Here is a 13,287-nt window from a genome sequence, read left to right as displayed (position 1 = left end):
TTGTTTAACAAATTTGGCTCACACTTGCAACTTACACTTAAGTACCGTGACCAGATTTCAAATAGAAACAAATACACGTGTCACCTGCTCTGTGATTTGTAGCTATTTGTACTGTTTGAGGCGGAAAAATCAAACTTCATTTAATACGAAGTAGAAAAAGTAGTACGCAACTGGTAAAGGGCCGGGCCCAAGCAACGTAGCAGGAGTCTTGGTTGCATTGTTAATCAATGCCTAGTCTTAAGCGGCCTTCACACGGCAAACTAAAGTTGGCAAACTCGTGTTGGCAAACTCAAGTTGGTGTGTGTGAACGGCACCAAAACAGTCGGCAAACACGTTGGCAAACTGTTGGCGACAAATTGAACTTGCCTCTATTCTCGCCAACTTTTTCACCAACTTTTTCGGGTTGGTAAACTCGTATCAGACGTGTGAACGATTGGCAAACATGTGTTGTTGACTGTCCACCAATCAAAACACGGGCTCTTTTCAAGTGATTTGTCTGCGTGACACTTCACAAAGTGGCGGACGCAATTCAAGATGAACATGAGGCCACTTTTGAATTTATCGAAGAGATTCATAATTGTCCGGCTGCGTGGGACGTTTCATCTGTAGTATACAGATACTAAAAACAAACAAAAGAAAACGGAGGAGCTAGCGGACAAACTGGGTTTTGTCCAAACCTTTCCTTTTCTCCACCGCTTTCTGTTTCTTTTCTTCTCTTCTTCTGTTTCACTGTTCTACGTGAGTGCCACTGCACTAAGTCGGCCATGATGCAAATTACCGTGTGTTGTGATTTGATGTGAGTTTGACGTGTGAAGGTACGAGTTTGCCAACTTTTTGAAGTTTGCCAACTTCAGTTTGCCGTGTGAAGGCCGCATAACGAAGGTATTCAAAATCCGCCAAAAATAAATAACTGAACTTACCTTAATTGTCACAAATTCCTGTGGCCTTATTCCTGATAAGTATGACTCCGGTGTCTTCTATATGCAAAAAGACGGAATACAATTAGAGTAGTTTCTGATGATTTTTCCCTGTACCCGGATGAAAGCACGGCGTTAAAGATGGATCAATTTAAGGTTAAGTTCTTGTTTTATTAAGAAAGGAAGGTTTGTTTTTTTCCAGAAGTAAGTCTCTATCATCGCTTTTTTGAATACGGCGTGGCCTAGTGTTAGGGCGCTTAATTTGTAATCCTGAGATCCCAGGTTCAAATTCTCCTCCCTCTCGCTGGATGGATTTGTGTTTGGTGGTCCCTTATTCAACCTCTCTATACACTTTGCAAACAGCCAACTGGCCCAGCTTCCACCACTAGACATTTTTTTCTAGTTTGTGCTCATGGTCAGTCTACGATATTTTTCTTGGTTTAGTTTCCCCAATTAGCTCAACAGTGCTAAATGATTATGACACTTCAATATAAACAAATATTTGACGAGATCGAGCAAATATTTGTGATTTGTCGGTGGCCTGAGGTCTTGATTTTTACATGGCAACGGTATTGTGAAAAGCATGTTTTTGAAATTTTCAATTATTATTTTTTCTTTTTTTAATCCCCCATTTTAGCTTTCTAGCAATGATTGTTACTTTTTTTGTAGAAAATTTAGTTTTCTTTATCGGTTTTAACTATTTGAGATTCAAATTATAAATCCGAGATGGCGTCTATTCGGATTTAATGACGTCATTTCTACGGGATACGACGTCATATTTTTATGTTATGGGTCTCGAATGAAGTATTTTTGGACTTGCTTGAGGCAACTGAGGGGCCTATTGTAATATGAATGACAAGTTATCATACCACATTTATCCGGACGGTTGGATTGCCAGAGGTGTATCCGGACAGTTCGTACACAACCTCGTAGGAACGCAAGGTAAAGTTAAAGGCAGGTCCAGTCCACGTGCAATGCACTGAGAATGTAGTGTTTCCTTTGTCACGTACAAACACTCCGAATTGTATGTTTTGAACCCTGATCTCCACGTCGCGTGGCACTGAAAGAATACAGAAATTAATCAGTGGCTCTTTATGAGTGATTGTGGAGTTATTGCTCAGGGTTTTATTATTCGAAAGGGAATTGGCGTTACTCAGAGATCATTAGGTTTTTAAAGGGTAAAGTCATTAATTTTCTCATTAACCTACAAAATCACCTAATATTACCTTGAAAACGTGGAAAATGTCAAGCAATACTGTTCAATTCTTATACGCCACTCATCCCCGTCCCCCCACCCCCGTTTCGAAAAGAATCTCTTGCATGGGTATAACCTGAGGCCATATTTAGTTTTAGCTTTTCCGAGACATAAAAACAATTATCTCGATGATAAAGCTCCACGCAGTAGGAAGGTGGATCTTTTAACATCATTTGCTGATATTTCAAATTACTCAGAAGAGAAAGTTCTCCCAATGCAGTATTCATGCGCACACGCAAAATTTTACACGACTAAGTCCTTTCCAAATTAAGCCCAATAACAATTCCTTTTCATGATAAACGCCTCCAAAAAGAAGCCCTACCGAAAATACCTTATCCAGCAACTATAAAACCTTGAATGAAAATTTTAGCAGAAGGGCTGATTGCCAGAATTTGACGGTATATCCATATAGCAACAAAAGTTGTTAAGATTGGAAAATACAAAAATGCATGCATAGTTTGAAGAGATTTTACTGGCAATTTCTCTTGATTATCATAGATGGAACTCGCTATCTCTTTTCTTATTGGTCGAAAGCGTACAGTGAAGTTTCGAAATCAGCGCCTTTGACATCATCTAGCAGCAGATTATACAATAATTATGTCAAGGACACTCATTTCCACCGGTAATCATGTCATGTATGACCGCGGTGCGTGATTTCTAAGGGTAAACATGTCAAGTTCGCGCGCTTTGTGTTGCTTGCCGTCAGTGAAGAAGCAAAAACATGACTTCCAGTTTTTTTTTCGTTCAATGTATAATAAAGCAATTATTAGATTCGGTTTTTTTTTTTTATATCCAGAATAATCAAGGTCTCTGTAAGGGTTATCAGCCTCAGCCTTCGGCTACCTCGACCTTGATTATTCTGGATATCACTAAAAGCTCATCCAGTAATTGTTTAAAAACGACATCCAAGTTGATAAAGAACCAAATCTATGCTCTTAGCTCATGAGTTAACTCAACCTATCTGTGACTTTCCTTTTATTGGCTTGTATGCTTACCAGGTACAGTCGCATTCCCAAGAACTGTAATTCCCTTAATCCACTTATAATCTTGATATCGTGGAATTACCTTGCAAAAAAAACCACGAGAACAAAGGTCTTATCACAACAAATTATAAAGGAATTGGCAATAAATTGATACACCTTTTTTGTCCTCCCACTTCAAGGACAACAGGTACATCAGCATTTATTGCCATTTTGCGCAAATGTTAATGTTCTTAACTACCAGCAAAATTTTCATTTAATTTGGTTTAAATAAATTTACAAACTACTGACGCAGCGAAATAACAGTATCAGGTCAGGTATAACAACGATAAAAGACAGAATTCTAGCATAGTAGGGTAAAAAATTCTAACTTGGGTGTAAAACGTACACAAATTGTCAAGCAAGGAATGAAAGAAACAATATGTAAACTGAATTATGAAAACAAAAAATTAAAAGAATACAGGCTACTTTCAGCACTTTTTTTCACTTGCTTACCCAATAGTCAACTTGCTCGCCGTGCAATACGCCTGAGATGACAAAGCGCGTTGGAGACGACTGGATGGTAAAACATATAGCAAAACATTAAAACTGCATTGTGAATTAATATAATTTTTCACGTTGTTATTGTAAGATAGTTGTGTGTCGGTATGTAGATTCGTTAGTATGCAACATACATAATCATGCTAAGAAGTGAATATATAAGGAGTTTGTCCGCTAGGAGTTGTCACTCGACGACATCTCCGTTCTTGATCACTTTATTCTGGAAATTTTGCTTTAGTAAAATTTCCGTCTTAAGTTAGGTACATTTTTTGTACTAATAACTATCCTAGGGCCGCTTATGTTTGTTGTAAGAACTATGCTAGGGTCGTTTATGTCTGTTCAAAAACGAGATCCCCCTCCTATACGACTGATGTTTTCTTACTTGTACTAACTTAGGAATCATTTTGTTTTCGTTTCTCTGCAGAGTGGTTAGAGAACAACAGCAGGTATTAAATATGAACCCATCGATAATATAATCCTGGATAACTATTGCGTGCTTTGAAAGAACCTACTCAATTCTTAGGAGCAACAGCATTAATCAAAGAAAGGATTATCTTTATTGAATTTATTGTTGCAAAGAATGGGCGATCAATAAATTTTGCAAATCGCTGTCTATTTTGATAATTTGGTTCATTTTCTTTGGTTGGGATTTCCGTGTCACTATTAACCAGTCACTACGATAATAAAAAAGATAACAAATGCCACTGTTCCCACATACAAAAGCAATCCCAAAAAAATATTTTCAACTTGAAAACCCAGTTACTCTCTGTCAGCGTTTAAATTGCCAAGAAACAACTAACTTTTCAAAGTACTTTAATTTTCTGTACAATCTTATTGTAACAGTTTGCTTGGATACTGTTTAATATTTTCTAAATATATTCTAAAGGATCTTAATTTTAGGTACATGTATTATTGTAAAGTAAATGCGATTTTGAGAGGGTATTACCGCATTATATTTTATAGACACGAGTGTTTTACTGGAAAATACACCACTCGTAAAATTCATGCGAATCCACACCCGGAACTCGGGTGGCGTATTTTCCGTATCCTCACTAGTGAAGATATCGATGATTTCACTGACATCAAGATTGTCCCTTAAATTGTACTTAAATTCGTAGGTGTATGATCGAAACGTCTTCGGGTCTTCCTCGAAAGTCTTCGGCAATCATCGGCAATCATCGGAAATTTTCGAAAAATGTTCGGCAACGTTAGTGTGACCTTCGGACAAGTTTAGGAGAACTTTCGGAAATCTTCAGAAAGTGTTCGGAAATCTTCGGAAAATCGCCAAAAACGCCGTCATCAGTGTGTCTATATAAGAAAAAGTACATTACACGTTAGCTCGAAGATATGAATTTTATGTTCTCGTTTTATGTTCTTGTCACTCGAACATAAAATTAATATCCTCTCGCCACCGTGTAATATCCTCTATATATTGGCGGCTAGCTGGAATAAAATATAATATAGAAATTATATTCGTATTCGGCGGAGTCGCACAGCGACGGAGCCCAATACGAAGAAATTGCTCTCAAAAACAAAACAAAATTCATTCAATTTGTACAAAGTATTGAGGAACCAAAAGCCGGAAGAATTTAAAGCGCTATCATGTCGTCTCCTCGCAAGCAAAACTTTGAGATAATCGTGATATTCGACTGTAACAGGGCCTCTATTGATAACAGCCAGTTTTAAATTGTAAATTGAAAGAGCGCCCAGAATCGATAAATATTAATTATTCAATAGATAAGATAGAGGCTGTACAACTTACGATATATAATTCTACATTCGTGCCATTGTTGCGTCTTGTACGGTAAGAAATCTTGTACGAGACAAGCGTGCTGTAGTTAAATGTTGGTTCTTCCCACGAGATATTCACACCAAAGCTCCCGCCATCTGGCGACGGAGAAAACTGGCCGTGTGTTAAGTGACGTACTTTTACTTGGTCTGGATCTACACCTGTTTAAAGGAAAACGAAATGACATAGTAATGTTTATATGTGAGTACAAGCAGAAATTGAAATAATACTACACCACAAAAAAAAATTAGTTAAATTAATTAAAGTATAATTTATCTCATATCGTTAAGGCTATCAGAATTTTAAGGCTAAGAGATAAGTAGCTTATAATTAACTCCAATTTAGTGATACGGTTTGACAAAACTTCAATGTAAAAACGTATGCAGTAAGGCATACATATATTTAAATTTGCTATTGTCTATTGATTGCCATTGTCCGGCTGTGTGAGCTTTTTCGGTTCAAGATAGGTTAAATTTTCAAAAAATCCCTATATTCTTTTAGTAACCAACTGAATTCTACTACTTTAAAAAGTATCGGACCTTCACCCTTTAACCATCAATTACAAACATTTAAATAACCTTTATTGAAAACAGTTTAAGGTCTCCGGTCAATTTAAACTGAAAACAAAGTTATTTCATTAAAACTTGTTCGGACGTTGTTTTCTTCTGAACTGTCAACGTGTTGAAATGTTTAATTTCATTTGCAAACAAAACTTGTACAATTTCCATAACAGTGTCACTCGTGTATAGTATTTCAGTAGATTGTCATCGTTATTGAATTTTCAATTAAACGCTATCGCGAAGATGTCTATTTTTCTATGAAAGGATCTAATTTCTTAAAAAACGAGCTTTCGCACAAGAAATTCTTCTTGTACAACTTGAGTAATTTTTCAGACTTTTGTGTTGACTTTACATACTAATTACTTTTATTCTAAGTGGAATTTTAACATGTACTTTGAAAGGTTATGGGCATATACGACCCTAATAGAGATCATGACAATATTTGACATTTGACAAAAGTCAATAGGATTTCCGTTTGACCTGTTCGCACGTTAAATCAGCAGTATTTTCCATGAGGACATGCGCTATAAGACCCAATGGAAAGAGCCTTTCCCTTCCTGTGCAATGCCATCATTTGCATCCCATGGTATTTTGTATTTATGCGGTCTTTTGATTCTCGGTAAGATCTCCATTATAAGATGTCACAACTTAAATTTTGTGTTGATAGCAGAACAGGGGGAGAAATACATTCCAGCAACAAGACATCAACTGAGGGATTGCTGGTCTTCGGGTATCTCCAACAGCGTGGGAAAATGTTTCATATTTTTAAATTTTAGGGAATCCTCTGTGAGTCTAAGAACTATTCTAAAATCGGTTGATCCGGTGTTAAGTTCTCCATAATTATAAGAATCCTTGGGGAAAAATTAGAAATCTTTTGGGGGTTTGGAGCCGCAACATGAAGATTTTGAATTTATGTTGCAGATCAAAACAAAGCAGTTATGACATCATTGATTTATTAAGATATCAAACAAAAAGTCCCCTCGTGTGCAGTAACTTTGGGACCACAGAGCTGGAACCATAGGCATTCGATCGTTCATTTCATCGATTCAAACAGACCAGACAGGCTTGCATACTACCACGACTACATGCTCATTAGAATAAGGATATAGCTTCAGTATTAATAATTTAACTGAATTCTTCAAAATAGGAACGCAAATAGCCTCGGAGAACCAAATGGCAATGTTCCACGAGATACCGAAAACTATATTACACATTCAAGAAGCCCCTGACACATCGGCAGAAATATTGAAGTTTTTCAATTAAATGATCAGAAAAATTCGTCTGACTTTTATGTACTGAATTAACGATAAATACTGATCGTAATATTTCACAATTTCCACGTTGGACGCACTCTGTCGGCTAGTGCCATTTTGGTACAAATTTGAAACATTACTCACTGTACATGTATTTATCGTCAATTTCTCCAAAAGCTAAATTCTTCAGTTACTTAGAATAATAGACAATAACTGAGTCTTAACATTGCTTTCTTTTAAATCCATTGAATCCGTGGAATTCAGCTACTTTCGCACCTTTTGTTTACTAGATCTATGGATGGGTTATAACGCAAAAATACAATTAAATTGACTATTGTGACCCTTTAAGTATTGCTTTATTCCATGTAATCCTCCCATTTTCATCCAATCATACTTTTGGTCTAACATAGCGGACTCTCTTATGCATTTTCATTAATACACTTTATTCGTCGATCGGCGGAATTGGAGAGTTTTGATTTTCGCTCTCTTCGCAAATTAACTCTTCGCAACTTATCCCGTTGATGAAGCAAGCTGTAAGAAAAAGAAACAACCATATACTGATTATGGAGTAAAGCCAGCCCTGATTTTCGCTCCCCTTTCTAATGCGACATGATCCAGTTTCGCAAAAAATATATATATAATATTCTTTTGTGTCCCTGTAACTCATAATTAACGTTATTACATTGCCGTTTTTGAATTACAAGTCCTTGAAGCTATAATTAAGGGTATTTTAGCAGGTCATATTGTTGCTATGGTAACCTGTTGTGTCACAAAAATGATAACACCGTGTTCACCAATGATTGGGTAGTTTTTTTTGATACCATGATTGTAGCATCAATTGATAAAAAGTGGTTACGATAACTCATGAAAATCTAAGCCTTGGAAACTGCTGGAAACTGTTTTGAGCCACCTTAAGTGGCGCAAGGGACAAATTGGAGACCGCTCGTGCATTTTAGTGCTTTTGACATGCTAAGAGCTAGGATCACTCGTACATGGAGGTGATATGTCGGTTAATTCCCTTAAACACAACTAACAAGGAAGATTTTCAAAAATGAATTCAAACATACGAATCATGTATGAATACTGATTTGCAGTACTTTGTCACTGCATATTAAGAAATAAATGATTAAATTTAAATATCTAAGTTAAGCACTGAGCGTATTCATTAGCATATACATATCTAGGTGAGTATCTGCACCAACCAGGAGTTGTTAAGACAGTAAGGGTCCGATCCGATAGCGGTTTACCATCCTGGAACCTTGGTCTTATCTGTAGGAGAAAATACACGACAATAAATCAAAACTACTTTAATCTTAACTTGAAGAATCCGGAAAAAAAGAACATTTCAAGGTTGTTTATAACCAGAAAGTCTAAAGGTGTGCAGAGGCTATTCAATTTAGTTTATTTTTCGGATAGTAAGGGCTCAGCATTCATGGAGTGAAGGTGCGAAACGTTAACATTGTCATGATTAGAAACGGAAATTGTACCTATGGAGGCGAGATTAATTCTATATATGAAGACATTTATTTTGTAGCCCATCACCCGTCTTTAAATGGTTAACGATTCTTAAAGTACCTAATTAATCAAATACCTCAAGTATGTAAGACGTTCCAGGGAGCAGATCTTTTAATGTGTGACGATTAGTAAACTGCAAAAATAATGGCACATGAAATTATTACAAAGTGACCCTCTGAGATATAGACTCGGGTATAATGACTGCTTGAGCGGAGATGGTGTTGAGAGGTAGAGTCAATTAAGGGGGCGAGCCCCAAAGTTCGACACTTCAAAAATAATTACATCTTCATAACAATAATCATTATCGCCGTTGTTATTGCCATTATAGTCATTGCCATCACTATCACTATCACCATCATCATCATCATCATCATCATCATCAGGGCCTGGTTGTTCAAAACCGCGATTAACGCTAATCCACGATTAAATAGGCTAATCGCCGATTAGTTTCTTTGTTCAAAACCCGATTGTTCCTAACCAACGATTAAACGAAGGGTTAGATCTAACCCTCCTCGCTAGGTAGATTAATTGCTTAATCGGTCGATTAAAAAATAAAAATCATAGCAAAATGGCTAACTTGTTGTAAGGTTGGGTTGGTGTTGATGGGCGAGGCTGAAACCAAGTTGAGGACAGTTTAGAAGCACCGGGTTTACGATTGACGGATGTACAGACGAAGAAAATACGAAAGGAACATAAATCCAAATTCCGTTAAGTTTTACTTCGCTTTGTGTTTCTTAGCGAAGTACACATTTTAAGCAGGTAAGGACGGTGAAAGGCGTTTTTTCAAATGTAAATAAGAGCTCTCTTTTTGCGTGCCCTGCAGGTTTTTCCACTTTTCCCGTACCTCCCGTACCTTCTGTCACGTTTTCAATCTATCTATGGTCACTGGAGTGACCAAAATCGATACATCGGTCGGGATAGAGTTTTAATTAAACCACAACGGCAACGTCAACGGGAACAGTTTTAATAAGCAGAACAATGGCTGTTCACGTGCGTTATAATTCTTAATTCATTTCTTTGCCGTCCTCTGCAAATCAACAACGTGAAATGATCAAATTCTGCCCTGTCTGGAGAACGTGACTCTCAACAGCCAATTTAAAATTTCACATTTATCGCTGTGTTCAAGATTTAGTTTCGAGATAACTTTGACAGTGATAGACAAAGTAAATGTCTTTGGAGTACTGCGAGATTCGAAGGGAAAATATAAATACGGTCACTGATTAATCGACGTTGTCCTCGGCGTCTCTGTCAATGTTCTTCTTGCGGTCTCGTCGACGGCGTTTACGGCCTCCGTTATCTCTTCCCAGATCTTGTTCTTCCTGGCATTCGCTATCGCGTTTGCAAATTTGCTGTGCAGAATGTCCATGTTTTTTCCAATTTTTCCGTTAAATCGGAAATTTCTGCGCACTTTTTTCGCTGGGAAGCCAAAGGGAAAAAAGAGAGAGAGTGAAATTTCCAGCAATTTTATGACGTAAACTGGCACAAAATAATTAACAATTATTCCATGAGCGCGCGTTGGATATGAGATGGTAAATAGCCAACGAGGCCCGTAGGGCCGAGTTGGCTATAACCAATCTCATATCCAACAAGCGCGAATGGTATAATTGTTTTATTAAATTCAGTGCGTTTGTATTCTTGGAAATATAGCTTAATTTTATTGGGTTTTAATTTTACAAAACGACCGGAAGTCGATGTGACAAAAACAACAACAAGTGGGAAATCACATGACATGCGCACCGTTTGTAAAATTAGTTGAATGAAAAATTTGAGAGCGAAGCAAACGAATTTGCTGAATGAAATTGCAATCAAGTAGAATTCAAGAAACGTCTATCAAATGAAGGAGATATAACCTTGGCCAGAAAGTTTGAAAAGCGTTCGAGTTCGAGTCATGGAGAAGAGCCAAATAATTGTGCACTTGCACATTGCCATCGTAATAATGCTGCGGAAAACTTTGATCGTCGTGTGACACAGACGTTGTGCTAAAATTATTCTCGACAAGATCTCTCTCAGGATTCCCTTGCTTTGAAAACCTTGGCATTTCGAGCTGTATGTGTGGAGCTCATTGTTGGTCAGTTTTAGAGTCAAGGACAGAAACTATCTTAGCGTCAGATTCATCTTCAGAATCTCCGAGGCCACCCTGGTAGTTTTTCGTGGCTAGTAAAGAACCGGGCTTACTTCGGTTCAGCTCAAAACACTCAACTCCTTGAGGTGTTTTTCGCAAGGACAGAATTGTTGGCGCTAGCTGTTGTTGATTCTCTCGTCGTCGTCGGCCAAAAAAGAGACTGAGATAAAACTAGGTCGTCCTCTGTAGCTGAGCGGGATTCTTGCTCTCGGCCGATCCGAGCTTGCTTAGTCGAACAGTTTCCTCATCTGCTCATTGGAAACTGGTTTCTTATGGACTACGCCGGCAATTATGCCTGTTTTCCTGTGGCCTTTTACAAATGCATATGCTCTAATAATTTATTTGCCTGGTCAGAGATAATGGAAAACGGTTTGTTGTGCGGCGGCGTGCGAAGGAAATGATCAACTGGCGGCTTTAATGGATTTAATCAATGAACTTTTGCAATACGTGTCATCTTTCTTCCTCGCAGACGAGTAAAAACACTTCAACTGAACATTCAGTTCTTCTTTTGACATGTCTTATATCGGTTTCGAAAATTTGGTGCCACCAGGACTAGCAAGCCATTCTGTTCAGGTAAAATTTGTTTTTGTTACATAATCTTCATGAATGCGTAAAATCTCGCCGGTCATATTTTAATTTTGCAACTTTAAGGGAAACTTAACGTATACGTACCGTTAAATAATCTTATCTCGAGCTTTGTGGCTTTTTTGTTGTTACTGGGTCGGCATTGTCCATAATTTCCTGTATTTGCTGTGTAGATAGCTCACCGAATGTGCTTTTTTTCATCCATTTTTTTTGTCGACGAACCTTTGCTTCACGCGAAAAAGCTCATGCCGAGCGACATTTGCCGCTTTCATTTCCATATAAGGTCAAACGCAGGTATAATGGCTGGTAACCGAGATCCAGTGAACCAATCAGAAAGCTAGAATTGCATTATCCGAGGCTGAGAATTTAATGAATTATGATAAATCAATATAATTCATTTTAAGGTTAATCGCGAATAAGTAAATCGACCGACTAATCTCCCTCAAACAACCGTTTTTTAACCCGCGATTAGCTAACCCCTTCATCGGCGATTAGTTCAATCGCAGTTTTGAACAACCGGGCCCAGAACAGTCATGTCAGTTTCTGGTTGGGGTTTGATGACGTCATGCCTGTAGCATTCACGAACTCCCCCTAGTTTGTCCAATTTGAACATTTAAAAAGGTAAAGTCTGCATACGAGCCAAGTGGCCCATCAGGCCAGAGGTTATCCCGGTTTCTGCAGCATGAAGTCTACTCCACCTGGATGGGATACTAGTCCATCGCAGGCCACCCCCGGCGTTAAATTCGCCGGAATACTCTTATACACCAAGGTGGAGAGAGGCACTGTGAGAGTAAAGTGTCTTGTCCAAGAACACAACGCAATTGCCCCCGGCAAAGTTCGAACCCAAACCACTCGATCCAAGCTCACAAGCTTACTACCAAACTATTAGCTGTTTCAACAGGTTTCCAAACTCTCATTAATGCCTGATCAAGGTAAAAAGGACACTGATAAAAGTGAGGCAAGTTAGTTAACACTTGATTCAATCGTGATTCAAAATTCCGATTTACACCTCGCGTAGGGAAAAAATTGAAAAGGAAAACAAAAGCGTTAATAAACCACGAAATAGCTCAAAAATAGTCATTGTATTACGATCGATTCGCAGAGTCGAGAAAAACACATTTAGAATGTGAAAAACCACTGAAAAGTGACATTTTATTTCTCAACTGAAATTCAGACAATCATGGACAAAAGTCTTGGGACAAATTTGCACTTTTAGTGCTTTTGGGCACACGACAGACGCGAATACAATTTCTATACTTTTAGTGCCCCCCCCCCCCCCCCCAAAAAAAACTTTTGAAGATGATCGTAACTCGATGATGGAAAGCTAGAAGTAGTATTAACTGTTTTACGACGTGGAAATGGAGGGGCTAAGTTAGCTTTGCTCACGACATGGGCAAAAATAATTATCATTACATGAAAAGAGATGTTATGGGAAAAATTATTTCACTTACAGAAACAAAAGAAGCAGGAAAAATGTCGCCTTCCCTTGACCATTTCCCATTGTATATGAGGATTCCCTTGAACGGGTAAACTGGAGGGTTCCACGTCACCGCGGCCGTAAAGCGATAGTCCTGTTGCGCTGTCATAGGTCCCTCGAGTGTCACATTACTAACCATTCTGTCTTTTAATGGGGCGTAAGGAGGGTCAACTGAAGAGAGCCAAAGATTAAAGATGACAACAATCAATTAATATGTACACAGAGTTTGAATGCAAAGCTTTGTCAAAGAGACTGTAGATAGAGCTGTCTGTCATTGCCTGTGACAATGCCCGT

At 38.1% G+C, this 13,287-nt stretch overlaps 1 protein-coding gene across 1 annotated transcript in view; it reads right to left on the bottom strand.

The window, feature by feature from the left end:
- LOC110065324 (uncharacterized) overlaps positions 1-13,287 on the bottom strand; it is an 83,167-nt gene that overhangs the window by 15,129 nt on the left and 54,751 nt on the right. Inside the window, exons 13-20 of the mRNA XM_089292001.1 lie at positions 12,968-13,164; positions 8,886-8,942; positions 8,497-8,563; positions 5,455-5,642; positions 3,648-3,707; positions 3,168-3,237; positions 1,787-1,977; positions 921-977 (exon numbers count right to left, since the gene is read on the bottom strand). Of these exons, the coding sequence (XP_089148127.1) occupies positions 921-977; positions 1,787-1,977; positions 3,168-3,237; positions 3,648-3,707; positions 5,455-5,642; positions 8,497-8,563; positions 8,886-8,942; positions 12,968-13,164 (887 nt within the window). The remainder of the gene's footprint in view (positions 1-920; positions 978-1,786; positions 1,978-3,167; positions 3,238-3,647; positions 3,708-5,454; positions 5,643-8,496; positions 8,564-8,885; positions 8,943-12,967; positions 13,165-13,287) is intronic.

This window comes from Orbicella faveolata, unplaced genomic scaffold (genome assembly GCF_042242905.1).
Source record: "Orbicella faveolata isolate gen_17 unplaced genomic scaffold, um_ofav_v1 contig_24, whole genome shotgun sequence".
In the NCBI taxonomy this organism is placed as follows: Eukaryota; Metazoa; Cnidaria; class Anthozoa; order Scleractinia; family Merulinidae; genus Orbicella; species Orbicella faveolata.
The sequence above is the reverse complement of the archived record's forward strand: the minus strand, read 5'-3'. Positions and strand labels throughout refer to the sequence as shown.